Source organism: Syngnathus floridae, chromosome 1 (assembly GCF_059516105.1).
Source record: "Syngnathus floridae isolate MCC-2025c chromosome 1, RoL_Sflo_1.0, whole genome shotgun sequence".
Taxonomy (NCBI): domain Eukaryota; kingdom Metazoa; phylum Chordata; class Actinopteri; order Syngnathiformes; family Syngnathidae; genus Syngnathus; species Syngnathus floridae.
In genome coordinates this window covers 4,023,917-4,045,607 of record NC_142413.1, presented here as the reverse complement: position 1 = coordinate 4,045,607, position 21,691 = coordinate 4,023,917, and the positions used below count along the sequence as shown (strand labels likewise).

The window sequence follows — 21,691 nt, the reverse complement described above, 5'->3', positions numbered from 1 at the left end:
CATGCCTACCATTGCTATTCATAAAAATAGAAAAGATATTGTGTATATTTTGACTTGAAGACTTGAAATCCCCCTTAGTCCTAAAACCCCTTGCTGGGGGTTCTAACCTCCTTCCACAATCGACTTCCTTTGAAATTCTAAAGCAGGCTTTCCCGCTCTGTTTTTCCCTATCATCAGAGGACCGTCTAGTATTTGTCGGATCAAGACGCCATAATGGCTCCGTTCAAGCATTCCTGATGATGGGATGGCTGGAAATGAATCCTGAGTGCTCTTTCCTTTTATTTGCTGCATTCTTTTTTGGCATTATTTATTTATTTTCTTATCAAGTCAAAATCCAGTCGCAAGCTACTTCCTGACTACCTCCCACTTTCTTTTTCCAGACCGTGGTTTGACGACTCATCACGCCACAGTAGATGGGCCACATGGACAGTTATTGTTTGTTTGCACTATTTATGTCAATGTAGAGTCTGTGGCAAATGGCCCCGTAATGTAATCAGTCATTCCCGTCGTCCCGCTCCGCCGTCCATCAGGCTAATGACGATCCGGAACTGTGAGAAGTAAGGCGGCCCTGATCTCATTCCCGTGTCTGAAAAAAATGTCAACAAAAAACAAAGAAATAGTCCTTCCAGGAAACTCTGTCTCTTCTCGAATCAAAGCGTCCAATCTCTTTATTGTCATGCAAAATCACGATCAAAATCCGCACAAACACGTCAAGCTCTTGTGTTGTTATTTATTTATATTTTTTACCCCCCCGTCTGTCATCGTGCATTAAAATGTACGGACAGAGGAGCTGTAATTAGCGGGCAAAAATGAATCCACGTGGTGAGAACGCAATTAAAGTGCTGTTTGGAGCATTTGGTAATCTTGTGTGACAAGGCTTACAATTCAATTAACCCTGGCTTTTTACCACTTTGTTTCAACTTCCTGGGAGGCTCATTTGCTTTCAGTTTACTTCCATTTCGTTAATGAGGCCGCAGGAAATGTCCAGTTTGGAGAGTTGACGCGAGACGCTTGGGTGGCGTTGGAACAGGCAAAGCCACCTGTCAGGGATGATTTCAGCAGAATGGAAAGCTGCTGGAGCATTTGGCTGAAATCCTTCATTTCCAGCGACTGGTATGCTTGTTGTCCTCACGAGTCAGCACTTTTAGCTTAGTATAGAATTAAAGCTTACAAGTAAACTACTGTGCTGCACTGGTAGCTCAACTGGGCCCAACAAGTACTAGATATGTGTCAGGCAATACAGTAATCCCTCGTTTATCGCGGATAATTGGTTCCAAAAACCACCCGCGATAAGTGAAATCCGCAGAGTACGGTAATCAACAAGAAGTACTGGGCAGGCTAACGAGTTTGTGGAAATATGCTAATTCGCAATCGTGCTAACACGTGAAAACGGACTTCTAAAGGAATGTAAACGAACATTTGGAACAAGACTACATTGTCCTAACGGTTAGACACACGTTTCCTCAATTTATAAGTTTTATTTTGACTTTTAAATGTTTTTTTAATTTGGAAAAAAAATCCGCGATGTGGTGAAGCCGCGATAAACGAAACGCGAAGTAGCGAGGGATCACTGTAGCAGCAAAATGCCCACTTGTTGTAACATGTCAAAAATGTCTCTAGTCAGACAGTCATTTGGTTCAATTTTTTCACTCTGACCCTAAAGAAGCAAAATAATATAAACAAAATAATATAATGAAGAGTGTGAATAAAATTAAAAACCAAATTTGCTATTGTTGACGTCATTAAATGGTGTCGTCTTATTGGTTGTTTGGCCGTCAGCTGACGTGTCGCCTACGATTAGCGCTGATTGGACGATGGGTGGTGGCGGCATATTGCTGAAGGCGGCGGACGTCGTCGAGACGAGACTCACCCGGAAAGCAAATGTCCATTACAGTATGTAACATACTGTTTTATTTATTATTTATTCCCACAATGTCTTGTTTTCAATAGTTGGAGTATGTTCGTTGATGTTTGTCCATTGTTGCTAATATTATGAGCCAAGGAAGCTCTCTAAAATGGTGACTCACTTCTTACGAACACCTTTCATTAATTTGCGAGTACGGAGACAACGGCCCACATAAACAAATTCAATAGTTTTCTCTTTTTCCTTGTTTTGAATTTCTAGATTACTGAAAGCAGACATTTTGGAAAATTTATTTATCTACTAGTACGGAGACAACGGCCCACAAACAAATTCAAAAGTTTTCTCTTTTTCCTTGAATTTCTAGATTACCGAAGGCAGACATTTTGAAAAATCCAACATGGGACCTCATCCAATGTGAGTCAATTTCATTTTATGTTTTTAAATACAGGGATGTCGAAAACACTTCCTACTGAGTTTAGTTTAATTCGAAGTTCATTTTGAATATTAAAATGAACGAGCCAGTTGTTGAATGATCACGTTTTGAACTGACGACATTAAAACTATGGTGGATATTTATTCACATAATTTATTCGAAAATTCCTCTGCTTTGGTCAAATGCCAATGACAATTTTTGCCTCTGGGACTTGACATCATTGTGAGAAGGCACCTGTTGTTTTGCATGCTCATGACAGCCAGTCAAGCAAAACTCCAGAATTTGTGAGTGTTCACTGCAGTTCCCGCCTTGCTGTGTTTACTCAAGTTGTCACAGCGTCATCCTCCATGATTTTGACACCAATCATCCTTTTGTGTGTGTTTTTTTTTTTTTTTTTGTCCTCGGGTCAAGCAAGACGACACGCTGCCATGTTGGATCACTTCCACTCGGAGTGTGTGCATCCTGGCCAAGGGCAACTGCTTCGCATGCAATCCTGTCACCGATACCGCATTCAAGAATTAAGGCTGCTTGTTTCCTCATCACTTGTCAAGAGGTAAGCGTGTGTGTTTTAAATTTCATCAAACCATTTGCGACAAGGGCAAGAAAGACTTTGATATCTGTCATCTTATCTGCTGGCTGGGGGGTGGCAACATGTTAACAAGGAGATAGCTCCAATGTTCTTGCAGTGCGTCAAAGTCTGCGGCTGCTTTTTTTTTTTTTTGTAACCGCGCATCCCCGCTGAGGATGTGACAGGCAGCCCACACATTTTTTAGCTAATTGCAGCTTTGGATACTTTGAAGTAGCTGCTTTAATTTCCCTCATGGTGCCGATCGCATTCTTGGTGGGGAAAGTTTTTGAATGAATTATTACGGTCTAATTTTTTTTTTCAAGCTGGCATTTAAGGGGTGTGTCGACTTTTTATATCTATTTTATGATATTCAGCTAGTTTGGAGAGAAACGTGTGAATTTTCGGTGACACTACAAGTAAGCGGAGATACCTGGTGCTAACGTATTTACGGAGTGCCGACACGGCACAATTTAGTTGAGTCGGCACAAAGCAGGAGCGCAAGTTGAGCCCCGAGAAAGCACCAGGGCTCACATTTTTATTTTCCGACGCGCCGTCTTTTCCTGGCCTACTTTGAGCATTGTTGAAGTGTGTGGCAAATTAACGCCCCACGCTTGTTATGTAAAGGTGCGTGTTTGAGAACAGAAAATAAATAGCCCAGTCCCATCAGTTGCTGCACATGACACCTTAGAATCATGTCCTTATATTGGCAGTCAACTATGATTTTATTTTTTTTTTTTACATCAAGATTTCTCTTCTCATCTAGCCTATTTTTGTTTGCGTATACATCAGCTATGTATCCAATGTAACTGACGTCTGGATGCTCAGATTATGCCCCTCCTGCCTATATGTCAAACCGACACTGGCAGCGCTAGAGGGGGGACCGCAGGGGCACTATCCCCCCTCGAAATATGCTTGGACACCCCCCAGCACCAGGTGGCAGACCAGATAATTGACCTTTGGGTATTTTTTTTTAACTTATTTTTTCCTCAGTATTTACCCCTATTTGTATAATTAATCGGTTTTTCTGTGGAATTTTGGGGGTTTGTAAAATTTCTGTTGTTTTCCGGAGCCTCCCCAAGAAAAAAAAAAAATTCTAATTGAATGCAATTGTCTAATGATGATGATGATGATGATAATTTCTCAAAACAAATGAAACTGCCAACTTATTGGTGTGGCATGCACACCGCAGCCCTCTGTCAGAACTGTTATGGGATCGTTTGATGTGTTCGGCTGCCATGGTCACGGTCTGTTTTAAAGCCACGTAATCCTCTCTCAACATCACATTTCCTAACCCTCGGAAATGTAAACGCTTCAGATGCCGTGATTTTTTTCTCCCCGTACCTCCCTTCTGTGAAGAATTCCACTAGCTTTTTATTATTCGCCGGGGCATTGTCAATTCACCCAGGCCTTTCTGCCTCCTTGACTGCCATAATCAACGCCAGCTTCAATTTTTGCAGCTTACGCAGACGTCAGTGTGTCGAGAGCGGCCCAAAAATTGCTGGCATGCTGAGTCCGTGCCAGACAAACAACATCCATGCGGCGATCTGACACTGCAATTTGCGTACACACACGGAGGCAAATCCTCGCCTTCTTCCCATACGTTCGCAGCGCCGGCCTACTTTGCAAATCAATCATGCGGCACAAAACAGCGGCTTATATTTTTGCAGATGTGTGTGTGTGTGGATGTGTGTGTGGCTGAAAAAATGTGGCCGGGTGTTTACGGGGAATATGAATGAAGGTATCATACAAGTTTTATGCCTCCTAATAAGCCTCCAAGGCGGGGAACATTATGACTACACTTTTACAACCTCTGATGGTCTGCTAACACATGTGTGCGTGTGTGTGCATGTGTGTTGTTTAGCAGTATATACGTGTTGGTACTACTTTCCCAAAATGATGGCTAATTCCAATGCAATCAATCCAGTATGCTGTAAATGTTTGAAAACTCAGATGCTACTCTTCATTTCAACAAGGAATGATTTGTTGTTGCGGTTTATTTCAATTGTGACCAAGAATTTTTCAACAATAGTAATTAGCGAGGTTTGACATTAAACAAACAAGCCTTTAAAGCCACAGTGCGTTATTGTTGTGCCCTCATTACGTTCTTAGTGGATTCATGCGGTTACTCCAAACAAGACAACAGTATGCATGCTTTCTACTCTAGCTTTATTTATTTATTTATTTTTCGACATCTCATTCCATTGCATAATTCCACAGCGCAATTTCCGTGAGGGAAGCATTGTTTATTGGTGTACTGATGGGTGGCATTAAATGGTGCTTTCCAAATAATGTGTCTTAATATACGTATTTCAAGGAAAATCCTTATCTTCCCCCCTTTTGTGTTGCACTTCAAAGTTGCTGAATGCATTGCTTTTCGGGTTTGTTATTCAAATGTGCGCATGCCTTTTGGCCCTTCATAAGCATATTAATAGTATTTTGTCACCCAAATGGCTGCTGGTCATGCAGGCGCAATCAAACAATGAATTGCACCATAAACGCTTTTGAGCCAGCCAGGATGCGCTAACGCGGGCCAGTCGACTACTCGCTCGCTTTTCAACAGTTTGTCGTTGGGAACGGAGGCTGTTAATGACCGTCTTTGTGCCTTCTGCGTCGCCTTCTTTTTGCATTTTCATATACTCGGGGAAACTAAACGCTTCTATCAAACTGCAGTTTGATGAGCCTTGGCAATGTGTCGCGCATGCTAATAAGATTAACCACAGTCCACATCAAAAGGGTCGGATAAAACGTTACGTTGAAAGGAGGACCTTATTACACTACTAGCACGATTTAAAGTGATTATTTTTACTGAATTACAAAATTGACCCAAACATTCTATGTGCGTGTTACAAAGTTAGCAAACCACAGTTGCTTGTTTACCTTCAATATTAGCTTGTAGCTAAAGTGACTTCATGCTAATAGTAGTCCGCCCCGAGCATATTGAATCATCATCTTTCACATACAATGTTCACCCTTGTCAAGGGTTAATGCTAAATTAAGCTAATGCTAAGTTAAGCCCCCCTCAAAATTGTTTACTTTCCCAGCCGCTAACTACCGGCATGCTAATTTGTGGATTGGCGCTGTGCGCTTCGAATCATCATAACTGATGACACATTTGCGTCATCCTTAGGAATATTTCACCACTTGATCATCCATTAAAGGAGTTAAAATGTGCTGAATGCTAAATGAGGCCGCACTTATTGACTCGACGCGACAACTCCCGTTTGCGTTCATTTATTACATTTGCAGCGGGGAACATAAATAAGTGTCACATTTGTCTGGTGGGGCTTCCCGGAACACGGCGGGCCGATAGAATCGATGACTTTCTAAAAGCGCTTATACCAAAGAGGATCAATGGGAGAGATCTTCGCCACATGTACACATCTCGAGCCATTGATGCAATTGAGAGCCCTCAGGACTGGATGCTAATGTTGTCGTCGTGACGGCTGCTGTATCGGCTTCCTCTTTTTATTTTCACATCTCATAATGCAAGATGGAGCTGCTGTGATGGAACATAACACCTCCGGCTTAGAGTAATGCCCGTGAAAGGCGGCGGTGGCGGCGGCGCCACCGACATCTATATTTCATTTCAGGTTTTTGGGACAAACTTTCCCAAGCGCCGCTCTTGTCAAGATGTTTGCATTTGGCTTGCCGCTAAAACCTTCTGATTGCTATCCGTCTATCTCCGCTGTAGATATGGAGCTTTGCGTATTGTCAGGCCAGGAAAACCACCTGATTCCCGGCGTTGCTCCGGCGACTTCAAATCCTTGCCAAAATGATTTAGTAATGGATTTTGAAATAGGACTGCACTTTTTTTGTCTGAGCGACTTTTGCACTCGATTTTGTTGCATAGAAAAGCAGCGACATGCTTATTCCGCACGACCTTCAGGCAGTTCCATATCACGACTATGCTGTGAGCTGTCGACTCCTCATGGAATTTAGGAACTCGAATGTTAAGTAATTGGCCTTCCACCGTGATTGATGGCTTGCATGTCTTTCGCCGTTGTGATTGTAAAAGCTTTTAGGTGTTGTGTCTTTGGTGGTGTGAATTGCCTTGTGGAGGAAATGTGCTTTTACGGTTTCAATAAAGCTGCCTTGCCCTGCCGTGCAGATTTGCTGGCCTAAACAATTTGAAGCGCTGACCTGCATTTACATCTGAATTTTTTTGCCTCCCCTTAAAATTGAATTCAAATATTTCTAAATCTATTGTTACATACCATGTGATTCTAATCTGCTTTATAATTAGCAGCGCTGGTCCGTGAAACCTCAACGAGATTAGCAAAGGCTCAATTTCTTAAATCTATCAGATTTCAAATTCACCTCACAGGGCCAACGAGCCGGCCCACATCAGGCTTTTTCCGTCCTCTGATTGGTTGCAGGCCCAGGTACCAAATGCCCATCCCGCCATTGTGTTTAGATTATAATCAGCGCTCCTGAATCATCCATTTTCGACCCCAAACCTCAACCAGGGATTCTTGCCAAACTTTGCATTTCTCTTCCATTTTCACGTCCCGCAGGCGGAACGGTGTTGTCGTCTTATACCGAGCGTTTCGAGCTCATCAAACGCACGAGCAAAAACGCACATTAGCCCACGGACGGTTTGAGCGAGATTTAACGCGGGCTGCATCCGAGATCGCGTACTCCCCGCTGGAGTGTGAGATGAGCAGATTTGAATTTACATCAAGATGTACGGATAGGGACGTTTGGAATAACGCGGGAACGCCGATGCGTAGGAAGACGAGTGGATAAAGCAGAGACGCCCGTGTATTTGCTCATGCATGACAAATGGGAGGCCATTTTTCCTCGTCTTCTGCGGGGCAGTCGCAAAATAGAAAACAGAATCAACTTTTCCCTTTGAAATGAAAGAAAATTCCATAAATTCAATTTTTTAAGATCACGTCTTGGTCGAGGACGTATAGAAGGAATTAGTTCGGAATTAATGTCATCATCTCTCGTGACCGGACTTTCTTGGGTCGTGGCGCCGAGCTCCGGGAGCCACCTCGGGGTGTTCCCGCGTCGTCAGGATCCCGCCGAGAATGCCACGGTTGCTAGGCAACAGGCATAGGAGTGGCCGGAGTCACCGGAAAGGCCGGTTTGGAAACGAAATATATTCAAGGCCGGAGCAAGGCGAGGATGTTTCCACCCTTTACTCGTTCCTGTTACTGCTGTCATAACATTATCGTGTTATCGTATTATAAGTGTAGCTCTCGTGCATTTTATTGTAGAAGAGGCATTAAATAAAAATTGTTTTGGTACACTCCATCGCATCGTTGGCTTCTCCTATTAAATTCCCTCCAATTCACTCATGTAGGACAAGATTTCTAATTGCCATATTTAACGTGTTCATTATTTAATTATCCTTTTAATTAATTTGTCACGACTAAATGATTACCGTAATGCAAGGGCTCTTTGGCGTAGACCCCCGCCCACGCCGCCCCCTGTCACCCCTCCCCCATATGTCACTTGCCGCTGTTTCAATATTTAGATTGCTGGAAAGGAATGGAATATTCAGGGAAACTATTCTCGGGGGTACCGACACTTTTATAGGCATTGATAGTTTCTGTGATTGGAGAAAAAAAAGTCAAAATGAATGCAGGTTGACTTCATTGCTTCTCAAATGATTTGAAATCATTTTTTGGAAAGTACAGTCAATGATTTAAAGTAATAGTCACATGATGTCGTCGGTAAGGATGATGTCATCGTTTGTCCATTCTAAAGTAACCCAACAAGTGTCCTGGCTGGTCCACTAACATTGGGGAGTCGTGGTTGCCATGGTGATGACCCAACTGCTTGAGTACCATCCGGAGGATTCTACCGCTGTTCGAGAAGTAATTGAGATTTAAAGTAGCAATGAAGATCTGCCAAAAATGTTGTACACTCAAAAGACAAGACTGTGAGGGTGTGTGTGTGGGTGTACAAGACGCTCATGTCGCTAACTGGCCTGATGGAGCGCCAGCACATGTAATCTGGGATTAATTACCGGAATTCACTGCACCACCGCTGTCTTTCTCTTGGCGGCTCGGAGGCACATGCCACTTTGCCGGCTAATCTGGATGACGGTGGATTTGGATGGCAGCGGGTGTGTGTGTGGGGGGGGGGTCATCTCGCAGGTACAGTGAACCCCCACCGATGTCTCAGTTCATCCTCGGTGCCGCCTGTCCTCCAAAAGTGGACTCAGATTAAGGAAAAACTTTTCCAATGTCAGTGTTTCTGTTTTTGTCAGTGATCCAGTAAATTTCAACTGGGAGTGACAAGCCCACTTTTCATTTTTTGGGCAGAGCCGCATGAGTAATAACGTCTTTTTGACACCAGGCGAGGGAGGAATCGTGTAAAAAGTCTGTTTTGGTAACTTTTAAAGTGTTTAAAACACGTGGGAGGGGTACAACAGCATAAATGTTTTTTAATGGTAAATCTAAAAAAAACAAAAACCTGTCAGGGGAGGGGCTGCAACGTGTCTAAACACAAAATCCAGCTCCTCTCCGAAGTGGTTAATTGTAGTAAGTGTCATGGGAAACACGCGTATTTGTGTCATCTGAAAGAAAACGTACAAGAAACTTGCGGTCGTGAGCGAGTAAGTCGCGAGTGGAGAAGCGTGACAGGGTGGGCCCACGCAGCCTGTCGAGCCGCCGGTGTTTGCAGTGAAAATATTTGCCTGTCTGGGGGATCTGAGAGGCACGAGATAAGGCAGCGACAGGTCCTGTCACCGGCAAAACCGTCTGTCTCCCTCCCACCTAAAGTCCTCTTTTATTAAAAGAACATTGATTTCTTTTCGCTGTTTTGATTAGCCCGCCACCGCCACGGGAGCCTCATCAAAACACATCAAATATTCGCCGCCGAGGACGTCAGACGGAATCCGCGCTCGCTCGCTGTATTGTTCCGTGGGATTCCTTCGCCACAAAGGAACGGAGCGGCGGAGTGACTGTCCAAGCGTTACAAATACGGTCCGACCGCTTTGGCCTGCCGGACGCCGAGCCATGTGACCCAACGTGACTCGACTGTCGAGCAACGAGCTGCGATTTGAAATTTGTTGCGACGTCACAAACGTATTGCCCGATTAAAAATGTCACATTTACAGGAAACGTGACGCTACCAGTCGTATCAATACATATTTTGATTTAAACAATACTTTTTGTTTTTCTAAATTTTCTAAACTCGTATTTAACTGTGGCTAAAAGGCGAAGCGTGGAGAGTCCCCGAACCTACCAATTTTCCATACTCGTTTGATTCCATTCCCTTGCTCCAGTTTTTTTTGGTTTAGTAAAATAATAAACGTGGCATTATTCGAAAAGGGTCGCAAAAAAATCCAAGGAAAAGCATTTCCAGCTCATTGATGCTAATTTTTAGCAGAGAATGTTTTGATAGTGGATTTGGCCAAGGTGGCTTGGCAACAACAACGCAAATGCCAATCATCAAACTTCCATTTGGAATCGTCTGGCTCAATAATAACAATAATGGATTGTTTTGCGGTATTCGTTCCAGCGTTCACAACATCAGACATGACAGGCGCAACTGCTTTGGGGAACTTCTCATCCAGTTGCATTAATGTGAAGCTATAGCTGATGTTTTATTTATTCATGGCCTGGCATAACCTGGTTGCCTGCTTCCCTTTCTCTTTTTCCCCTGGCTGGGGGAATAAAAAAAAAAAAAGTCACTGTCCTTGCACCTGCTGGTGTGTTTTGTGTGCATGCTTCAGTGATATTCAATGAGACACCTTGCTGGGGACTTGAAGTCTTTATGCACAACTACAGAAGCACAAACTGCCTTTTATGAAGTGTCTCAGAAGGTAAATCAATCATTTTCAGATCAATCAAGTGAAATTAGATCATTTCCCACCTGCTGATCTCACCCTGCCGGGAAATCGGGCTCTTAATAACTGCTGACTTTTCCATTTTAAAAGCACTTGTAAGACTTTTGTGTCGCCTCACTTCACTAATTCCATCAAAGGAATTAGTGCAATCAATGTACACTCAATTAAAAATCCAAAAACAGGTGAAAATGAGAAGAAGCGTTCCTGATTGCGCTCCGCAATCAAAGGATCAATCTCTTTTTTTTTTTCCCCCTGGAGGCAGATAGTCCAAGAATAGGTTCGAAAAAGTTTCAGAAGCCCAAGCTAATAGGTCAGCGCAGTACCACCCGACCGCAAACCCGAAAAAGTACGCCGAGAGCGTAGTTTGCATTCCAGCTGCTGTTTCCCTCCCTCCCACGAGCGTCTTTGAAGAACTAATTGAGGTGCTCCCGTGTCAAATCAGGCAGGATATATATTTTCACATTCTTCGTAGCCAGATGTTCCCGTGATTAGAGGATGAGGAAGGAGGGATGAAGAACAGAGCAGGTTCCTTTCCGCTTGCACCTTACTGAGAGCTGATTGTGTGTCGTCGTCGTCGCCACCCTCCCCCCTCTCCGGGCCACTATCATTTCCCCAAATTTGTCAAGTCTGGCTGCGTGGTCGGCCTTCGCACGCTCGCCGGGCCTCTTAGCGATGCGGAGGCAGATGCTCGGGGCCCGCAGAGAGAGCGCGTGTCTGCTCTAAAAAGGCTTAATGAATGGGGGCCGCCTGTTTGCGTAGACGCCGCCAAGTGCCGCAGCTGCATGGGCGCCCCCCCCCCTCCACCTCCACCTGCAAAGACTCTCACATGAGGGCTGAATCCGTGACCGGCGCCTAAACCGGGCAGGGTCCATCCGGAGCGGCCATCCGGAGAGCTTTCGTCTCGATGTCGGGTGGTCTTACAGATGGGATCATTTCAACCCATGTGCCGTTCTCCTCTCTTCTGCTATGTTAGCTTAATTAGCCCTAATGAATGTATTCCCCCTCGTTGTCGTCTGGAGCGCCACACACTGGCCTCACTGCAAAAAAAAAAAACCCGCTGCGTCGTTCTAGTTTCAATTGGTCAGCCTGATCCCCCTTTGATATTTAGTTTTGATTTATATTTACAAAAAAAAAAAACCTTTCCCCCTATTCTTTTTCATATTATTATTCCATTATCTTAAAGCTTTGTCTGAGTTGTAATGGAGGCTTGGCGAAACAGGTGATGGGGCTAATTAGTCATTAGTGAGGAGATTAGGGTCCCAAATGACAAGCGCTTGCTTTACAAGGTCATAATTTGATTAAAGTCACCGCAACTTGATGGGAGAAGCTACTCTCAGATGATTAACTCACTCCACCCCCCACCCCCACCTACGTCTCTGTATGACATGAGAGTAGTTTCCGCATGACAATGCATAGGCTAACTTAAAAGCTAATGCAGTAGCCTTATTTCAAAGTAGCGCGTCGTGGCTAGCTTCCCGAGATTTCAGCTTGCCAGTTTTTATGGCCATCACAGAGTTGCTCCTAATGAAAACACGCCATCCCAAAATCATATTCGCTAAACGAGGACGCCAAGAAACCGCTAGTTAATACCGGCGTCATTGCGTGATACAACAGTAGAAGTTTCCGGCATTAGCAGCTAACTGCTAGCGATGAGTGCCCTGCTTATATTTTCTTCTTTTTCTAAGATGAGGACTTCGGTTAGTTTTTTGTAATTCACTCGCTATCCTTAAAGATATGCCTTAAATTGTACTTTGACGTCTTTTTTGGGCCATGTTTGCTTCAAGCTGAGTATTAGCATCAACAAGCAACCGTCATAAGTCGGCAATTCCGCTCGAGCCTCGCTCTTCACCTTTCTCCACCAGTCGCCTTGTTTTTGTACTGTTTACCAGTCGCTGTTCGCTGTGATCAAATATTAATGGCGACCGGTAACGGAGAGAGTCCAACTCCTGCCTCAATTTTTAATGCATAATACAGGACAGCCCGAATGTGCTACGGTTGACTTTAGCGCATTCCAATGGAGAAAATGATTCCCATTGGATTCGAATTTGGTATACAAATGTGTTTCCCTGAGGTCCACACCATAGCTTTAAACGTTGTGAACCGCTTGGCCCAGTGAATTATAAATACGCAAAACTCAAAAGCGAGTCAACATTTTCTAATGTGCATCCGAAAGTGGCCTAGTGGAGGAAGTAATAACCCCAAAGAATGAAAAAAGATATGCAGGCGGTGGCAGGAGGAGCCTTCGAGAGTCGTGGCAAAGAGGCCAAGCGAGCGATATTGAGCCGGTCTCGTTTAGGTTTAATAACACGGCACGAGTCTTTGAATTTAAGCCACGAGAACCTAAACGGATCGATCCAAGGCTCGGAATATTTTTCTTTGCGGGAGCAAAATTGACATTGTTTTTGAGGATGTCTTTAACGAACGAGCCAGTCTCTCAACGCCAGATGAGCTTTTTTAATAGCGCGTGAGAATCTCCAAGAGGGCTCCCCCTTATCCCGGACTACTATATTGGTCACCGGGATCGCCAGTCCATTATCTTTAGTGGTCTTGGCCTTACTTTTGTTGAAAGCCTCTCCGTGTTTCGCCGAGTATCAATATGGAGAGCTGGAACGGCGGTCTCCTGTGACTATCTCTGAGGGCGCTTTGCTTTTTTTAGCCAGCCGCACGAGCGGTGCAAGCCGGGGTCACTTTACACGGAGGAACGCGCCATGAAACTCCCATCCATTAGTCATGAAATAAGAATGCCAGTGAGTATAATGATGGCCCCTTTTTTGCCTGAAAGTGGCCTTTGGGCGGCTCAGTGATCCCGCCCTTGAAGAGGGCACTTCATATGGTTCACGAGAGAGAGGAAGGGTGGAGATGAATCACAACAGCGTCATTAATGGGACATGCGGAAGAGCGGCGCTTCCGCCGTATGGCAAAATGTATGCTAATAATCCCGATGCAATGCATATGCAGCTCTGGGTGAAATGGAGGGACCGATGCGAAATGAGTTTTTATGATTTTGCTAGTAACACACTGATGAATATTTATATTGAGAAAATAAAAATACTAGATTTAATTTGTTTTTTTTCCAAAGCTGGTATCAAAAACAAGGCCCGGGGGCCAGTTCCGGCCCACCACCTTAATGTTTCTTATTAAAATACCAAAACTCTAAATTGTCTCCCCTTTTAAGAACAGTAAGATATTACAACATTTTCTTTTGTCGAATCGAACTTTCAAAATGGAAAATTGAAACTTTTTTGGTACTAGATTCTGTTGCGTGTATGTGATAATATGAGCGGCCATCCTTTTCTATTTAAGTCATTAATGGCCCCACGAGGGAACCCATAATGACGATGTGGCCCGCAACAGAAATGAATTTGACAGCCTTGCTCTATATAAAATGCGCAGTATATTGGTCTTGCATCATGCAGCCATTATGGACTTACTATTACATCAGTTTAGTTGGACATCATAGTAATATTCTGTCACATGAAACCTTTTGATTTCTCCCAGCCGATGAATAAAGAAACGCACACAACTCTGAAGCAGGATTTTTTGGGGGGAATAAGTTCCCCGTAAGGTTTTTGTATACTTACAGATGGACCCTTCTTTTCGTCGGTCCACTTTTAGCAAAATGATGTGCGTCGCAAAATAGAAATAGTTAGACATGCATACCCCATCTCGGCCATTTCCCGTGAGAAAATAGAAGTGGGGATGAAAAAATAACTTCTATTTCTTCCTGTTGGGACCGGCCAAGCGCACTCCGCCCGTCGTCACCGAAAGCAATCATTTTACAATTGATTTTCATGGCTCAGGGAGAAATAATGGGAATTCTTTCTAATATAGAAATGTATGTGTTCCTTTTGGTTAAGCAGAATGGACCATATTTCAGGCCTTGTCAGTTAGAGGGCAAAAATATCTCGGCTTCCCGGCTCGGCTTCTTTGTCTTGTCTCCTGTCCAAAGCGGCGAGGCGTCGTCTGGAAAACGACGGTCTGCGCGAAGGCAAGACGAAGGGGCATCAACGGGGAAAGAGTTGTCTCCGGGGTGACCCGTTTGAGTAGCCATTGACCCTCACTGCAGTTTTTTTTTTTTTTGTGGGACTCCCCGTTCGCATATCCAAACGCTTCGCCATCCATTTTCGCAGGGTTTATCCATCAGCAGCTGTCGACTAGGCTGCCATTCCTGCGCCATTACACACCAGATCGGCCCCTCCCCTCAGTTTATTACCACTATCGGAGTGTCTCAGCTATTATTAATGATAACTGAAACCAAGCCCAGGAAGGAACCTATTGATTGACAGAGAAGGTGAGGAGGTTGACGATTGCCCGGGCATTGCCATTTCTTTAGCTCCAAAGCAATCTCGAGACAAAGTCAAGGAACGCTTACGAAAGGATTGTGAGCTCGGCGTCATATCGGCAATCGTGATGAGGAAGAAGTGCGGATGTGGAAGCGGCTTGCCAAACACGCCCTGACAGAATGGTGAAAGCCGCAATCAAGATCGAATTCATAAACACGAAGCTCGTTGGCAGTTAGAGTTGTGTTTCATTGTCGCTCAAAACGATTCATGGCGAGTACGGTTCCACACTTTTAAGTTTTCCTTGATTGAAAAAAAAATGTCTTAAATTCTGTTCAGGAAAGAGCCTCAGTTTACACAAACCTGTAAAAAAAAAATATTTTCATTTTTGTGTACTTCGTCACAAGCGTGCCACATTTTACCGCTGTCAAAATTTGTCAGGACTTAAAGCAGTGGTAGCCGCTTAATGAAAGTCTTGTTAGCAAATGCTAACTGCTAATGGTCACCCCTAACTCCACTTTAGCTGCCGTCACGCCAATGAATGCCAGTTTACAGGACGATCCTTGCGATAACACGCAGTTAAGCGTTTGAACAGATTCCAGGCTGCCGTCGCGTGGCTCCACACAATAAATAACTGAGACGTCATAAGCGATTAGCCTCAAACAAGAGCATCGGAAGAACTCGTAAGCATTTTGGCCGGAGCCGCGCTTTGCCAAATTATCATCAGCCGGTGTCGGGAGCAATCTGCGTCCTCAGCTGAATCCCGATTGGGTGGGTGGGGGGGGGGTCTCGAGCGCTCTTCAAGATGGCCACCGGAATATCAATGAGCTTTTAAGTAGCCACAATGAACGGCAAAGAAAAGAACGGCGAGTCTCGCGTCTTGACTCCTCGTTTCAATTGAAGCTCGTGTTTATCAGCTGATCACCGGTCTTGACATTTAGCGCAAAAGGTAGAACAGGTGTTCCGCTAATGACCTGTCATTCAACAGTTGGCGGGAAAGTCGGTGGCATCCCACTGAGGCAAATGCCACCAATGGCGCTCTCGTTTTTTCCAACACGTTTATTATTTCCGAAACCATTTCCGAAGCTGCTCTTTGTCTTTATTGCCGTTTCTTGAATGATGCTTCTCTCGTGTTAATTGATATTTTGGTCGCCGCCCACATGTCCCCTTGGTTTCAAACGCTCCAAACAGTTAAGTCATTACAAAGCGGGGGCATCATTTAAAAGAGCTCGACTCACATTTGGACCGAGCAGCAGATGTTTGAACGGTGTATTCCCGTCCGAACGGAAGCATTAAAGTTAGCCGCTTTTGGAACCGTGCCAGCGGAGACACCGTTGGGAGGTTTAAAACTTTTCCCATTCATGTCTGGTAGCCAAATAGTTATCTAAAAAACATTATGTAAATGAAACTTAAATACTTACATAAATAAGGGTATCATTACGTCGTAATTTCAACTTTAAGAGCTTTAAAAAAGGATCATATGAGAACACCGTCGGCGAGCCCGGTTTGCTTGTTAACAGATGGTTGAGGAAGATGCAATAATTCGGCACGATTGCAGAGGAGGGTCTCCTCTAGCGTTGCGCGAAGGGAATGAAATGCGACACTCCAGAGGAACCCGGTCGTTTCTTCAAAGCTAATGAGCAAAGAGCCGTCCGTGTCGCCCTCTCTTTTGCTAGCGTGCGCCGTGCAAGGTAATGGAGAAGCGGGACCGTGGCCGCCGGCGCTCTCGTTGTACCCGTCACGGCTCAGTAAGCGTCTGAGCGAAACATTAGAAAAAAGAAAAAAAAAAAAAACAGGCCAAGTTTTTATCTCCAATGAATTACCTTTGCAATGCGGGGGACTTCTTAGGAATGGATGACTTAGTACGGGGACAAAGTCCTGCGCCCGCGTGTGTCAAACGCCTCTATTTGTGGTGGCAGGCACAGGTGCGCGAACGGCATGCCGGGTTCCAGAAAGTTATTGGCTGACAGATGGAGAGGAAGGTGGGGTGCACTGGATGGGAGGGGGGGGAGTTGGATGGAGGGATCGGGAAAGGCTGGGATGTCTGTGAATATGTGCTGCTCACAGGTACTGAAGGCTTTGCCAAAGAATCTCACTTTTCTGTCAATATTTTTCTTCTCTATTCAGAGCAGTTATTCCATATTCAGAGCAGTTATTGGAAAAAAAATTAAATAAATAATGTACATACTAATATATAAAATATTTATAAATTAAATTTATTCCGTTATATTTCATACAGAGCAGTTATTCCATATTCAGAGCAGTTATTGAATCTATTCGTTTATATTTATAAATGTATTTTATACATTTATATTAAATAAGTAATTTATATAATATTATATATTAAATATTTATCAATTTAATTCATCCCTTTATATTTAATACAGAGCAGTTATTCCGATTGGACTCCATGAATCCTGCCTAGCAGCAAACAAGAACTGTAAATAAATCGAATTGTGTCCGCAGATAAAAAAGGAGAAATAATGAAATGCTTTAATATTAAAATGGAGAAGAGCTGTGGGAAAACAGAGATGTCAGAGGTTCTTTGCGAGTTTCATACTCGGGCCGCACTGTCCCAGCTCATTTTCCATTAATCTGCTCTGCATGAATACTAATAGCCCGGTGGCTTAATGGCCGTGCCCGAGTCCGTCGGTGTATTTGATTTCCACTTCCCAAAGTGACCTTTTCCCATGCTAATGAGCTTACCTGTGTCACGGGAAGGGACAGGTGGTAGAATCAGACGTTTCTGCTTTGAGGCCACATCTCACAATGCTTAGCGGAATCCGAGTTGCCACCGACACGATTTCCAATTGTTACTTGTAAGTCATGTTGCCGTCGTGTATGTGTTGTGATTATCTCTGACATACCGTGTAGTCTTTGCATATTCAATGAGCTAATACACGGAGTAACGTGCAAACAAATATGAGATGCCTTACAAGGTTACGTGCAAACAAGCTGGAGAGACATTTTATTGCTTTACAATGCTAATTAGCGCCCCGCATCTCGTTTTCATAATACATCTCTAAGTCGTGGACGTTTTATTCGGAGTCCTGACTCTGATCAGCCGTGCACATTACCGAGTTCCATCATCAGGAACCTTCCCCGTATCTCGTCACAAGTCACGCCACGCAGGTGGCAGGACCCCAAGGCTCTGCCGGTGACAGAGCTATTCCGGTCCCGGTTGTCACCTCGGGCTGCGGGATGGGGGTCAAAAATCTCACCGTGCACAAACTAGCCTCTTCTGGAAATGGATCCCCTTTAGGGTCTCTCAAGGGATCCTTCATTTCCGTTCTTGGTAATAGAATGTAAGTCGCGAGGTGGGGACGGATGGGGCCGTGTCATTGACAGCACGGGGTGCGGTGTATATTTACGACGGGAGTCGAAAATCATCAGGCTTTACAATGTTGCTATCATCCCGAGATCCCTGCGTTTATGGCTCGCAAGCAATGGGATGTAAAGATATACGGCGGCGTCAAACACATTTGCTCATCCAATATTAAAGCATCCGCCTGCATTATTCTGCTCTGTACAAATTGCAGCGTAGCCATTGTCCCGATTTCCAAGGAGACGGATCAGGTGTTGCTTCTGGGTTCTAAACTGGAAAGTAGTAAATAGCTGCAAACTCTTTGTTTGAACTTCTCAGAAACCTTCGAGTTGTCTTCCAGATCAGAACAGGAGCATCATAATCTTGGATTAGCAACTGTTAGCAACTGATTGCGACGTCATCATCCGCGTTCGTCTTCTCACTATCTCCGTCCCTACTTTTTTGCTATCCTCTCCAAGGCCAGCTTTCACCGCCCGCTCATCCGTAGGGGCCCCATCCATCATAATCAAGAAGCCCGATGGAGGTTGGAGAACACACGTAAGACTTCAAGCATAGACAAGAGGAGAATCTGCAAAGGGCGTTGAAAAAGACATTTCAGACAACCCATTTTTTTTTGTCTAAGGCACCAACACTATAAATACTATCTCGTACTTTTGTAAAATTCCCAGATTTTTTTCACTGAGCATGGAATCGGCTAGTTATTAATCAGAACGAGGCTGTTTATATGCCATAGATGAGGGTGGTTTGTTTTTCCAAATAGTCGAAAGACGAATATAAACAGATATATCCAGATATAGATAGATAGAAATGCCTGGAGAGACGTAAAGTTAGTCGAAATGGAATCAAAGCCGCGCAGCGTCGTCCCCCGGCTATGCTCGGGGGGCAGTACCGTCGAGCTGACAACGTCTATATCCGTCAGAGAGGAAATAATGGGCTTCAGAGATCGACCCCGGCACCTTGAAAAGGGGGGGGGGGGGTATATGTATTCTGACAACGATTGATCACAAAAACACAAGGCGGCCTTGAGTTTTCCTTCACGCATTAGAAGCAAAAGAAGTCGCGTCGGATTTAACGCCGCCGATCGTACATTTGTGATGTAGCGAGGCAATTGCGCGTGAATCAGCGTTTGGTTCGACCCTGTTTTCATTCCGTTTCTTTCGCCGCCGCAAATATAATTAACGGCGGCACTCGAGCAAGCATGTTGCAGCCTTATAGATTTTTGATGGTAATCTTCTGGATTAATTATGTGATATATGTGCCTTGTTAACGTAATCAGGCAGTAAACACAGCGGCCGATAGAAAAAGCGGCCAGCTTTTCTCCTCCCCGGCGCCCTTAAATCAATTTGCGCCATTCACGCGCTCGTCCCCGTGACGCTTCGGCTCGGAGATACCGTCAGGTGTGAAGGTTGCGACTTTGCTGAAATGGCCGAAAGAGGGTCAGTTGATTACGGAGATTAAAATCATAATGGCGTGGTAAAAACCCACGCCATCACTCATGGCTCCGCTTGTGACGCCTTCCTACTGTAAATACGCTTTCATCAATGTGGTAATTGTCTCCAGGGTGGGAGGGGGGGGATTGGATATTGTGCACGTGTGGAACAAACCAATTAAATGTCACTGTCATGTGCGCACAGATGGTCCTCACAAACCGTGGCGAGAGGCGGTAGATGTGCCTGTAAGGTGAATTGGCACCAAACGGAAGATGCTGGCAGCTTTCGTAAAGGCTGCAGAAGGGCGGCAGACACCCAGCCCCGGCATTTATCCTCGGGAAAATGTCTTTCTGCTTGCAGGGCTGTTTAGCAAGTCAACAAGCCTCTGGCCAGTGGGCCTCCAAAGACATTCATATAGTTTTTTTTTTTTTTTTTTTTACCTTTGGAATAATGGGAAAGGGGAGAGGGTGACACAACCTGCCAACCTCCCACGTAACCTCAGCATTACCTGCATGCGTGTCCTCATGGTATATACCGCCATGACGCAATTTTTGCACCTCCCTTCCTCAGTATTAAAATAACTTATTATAGCAGCTTTAAAAAGGATGCTACGTTGGTTTGTAATCAACAAGAGTTACTCACAGACTCCCTTTGTTGGATTTCAGCCTCTTTGGAATATGATGAGTGACTCGAGCTAAGATTGTTTTACCACCCTGTGACCTTCCCGAGATGGACGCTCTGAATCTTTGCTGATTTATTTTCACTCTGCACATGTAGACCCGTGAGGAAAATACCAATACATTGTTTGTGGGTGTGGCTAAGAAGAAGGTTTATGAACGGGGGAATCATTTTGGACACTAACAGACCTTCTTCTCCACCTCTGGGCTTAAAAAGGCTTCATGGCTTCTGAACTCAGAATATACAGTCTTAGAAGAGTAGATTATCAAGTTCAGATGGAGCTTCTTTGGTGGATCAGCTAGGATTTAGCAGAATAAATTCAGAAGTCATTTAATTGCATTGAACACTTTGGAGTGATACGCTTTGGTAGACGACCTGTTGATTGCTCAATTGAGAATCGTCCACCTTCTGGAATCAATCTTAATGGACAGTAGACCGGTGAAGGCGGTCCAAGCGATGGTATTTAACACCCGGCCCGGCCCCCCAGCGGAAGTGCGGGTCCGTTGGCTGGCCGGAGAGGACGCTTTGGCACCGTCCTCCTGTCTTTACACACTATCGACCCATCCAGACATGCTCTGTCAATGGGAGGTGCCACCGCACCAGATTTCTCAGGGTTGTATTGATGTCGGGTCACTCGAGGAAGGCGGTAATGGATACATAGTCTGCAATAAGAACTGCTGCCAAGCTCAGAGTGCGGGGCATTATTTATTTTTCTCATCCCCTATCTTAGAACCGCTCAGGGGTCCTATAGAAAGGATCTTTGCGGGCATCCAGCAGGACGCAGTGTGGGATTTCCACCGAGGGTTTAGGGTTGCTATTTCCCGGCTGTGATGGATTATTTCTCGCGTGGCCTCCTCCCGTCGCCAGCCGTGCATCTCGGCCGCCGCTTCGATTTGGCAAATACGAATGTACATGTTTATATTTATGGCTTTCGATATAAAAATGAGTGTGGGGGGGGAGGGCGGAGGAAGGTTTATCTCAGCACTTTGCTTGTCCCCTGACGCCGCCTCCTATCTGTAAATATCTCCAGACAGCCGTGTCAGGGATTTATGTGAAGGTGACAATGACAGGACGAGCCGTCCCATTGTTTCCGTCGGCTCCGTATCAGAGCCGCATCGAAACGAATGCAACGGCTAAGGCACATTCTCGAAAGCGGACGCTTTTGTTTGCCTGGAAACGCTGCGTGCGGAAATTCCCACGTTTGAAGCGCTAATCACAAACGCATATGCACGCCGTTGATTTTTGACAAGGAGTCGTAACCTTTTGAAAAGTTGCTAAAGGCATCCATGATTGTTTTTGAAATGGCGTT

The 21,691-nt window shown here is 44.7% G+C and overlaps 1 protein-coding gene across 5 annotated transcripts in view; it reads left to right on the top strand.

The window, feature by feature from the left end:
* The first annotated feature begins 1,756 nt into the window (after positions 1–1,756).
* The window catches only part of adamtsl3 (ADAMTS like 3), an 88,035-nt gene continuing 68,100 nt past the window's right edge, over positions 1,757–21,691 (top strand). For 3 of the 5 annotated variants that reach the window (XM_088382830.1, XM_088382814.1, XM_088382797.1), the window contains exons 1-3: positions 1,757–1,893; positions 2,229–2,278; positions 2,713–2,850. In XM_088382830.1, coding sequence (XP_088238956.1) covers positions 1,882–1,893; positions 2,229–2,278; positions 2,713–2,850 — 200 coding nt within the window. In that variant the 5' untranslated portion in view covers positions 1,757–1,881. Of the gene's footprint in view, positions 1,894–2,228; positions 2,279–2,531; positions 2,582–2,708; positions 2,851–21,691 lie in introns of those variants that run through there. The other 2 variants (XM_088382822.1, XM_088382805.1) reach the window with 2 other exon arrangements.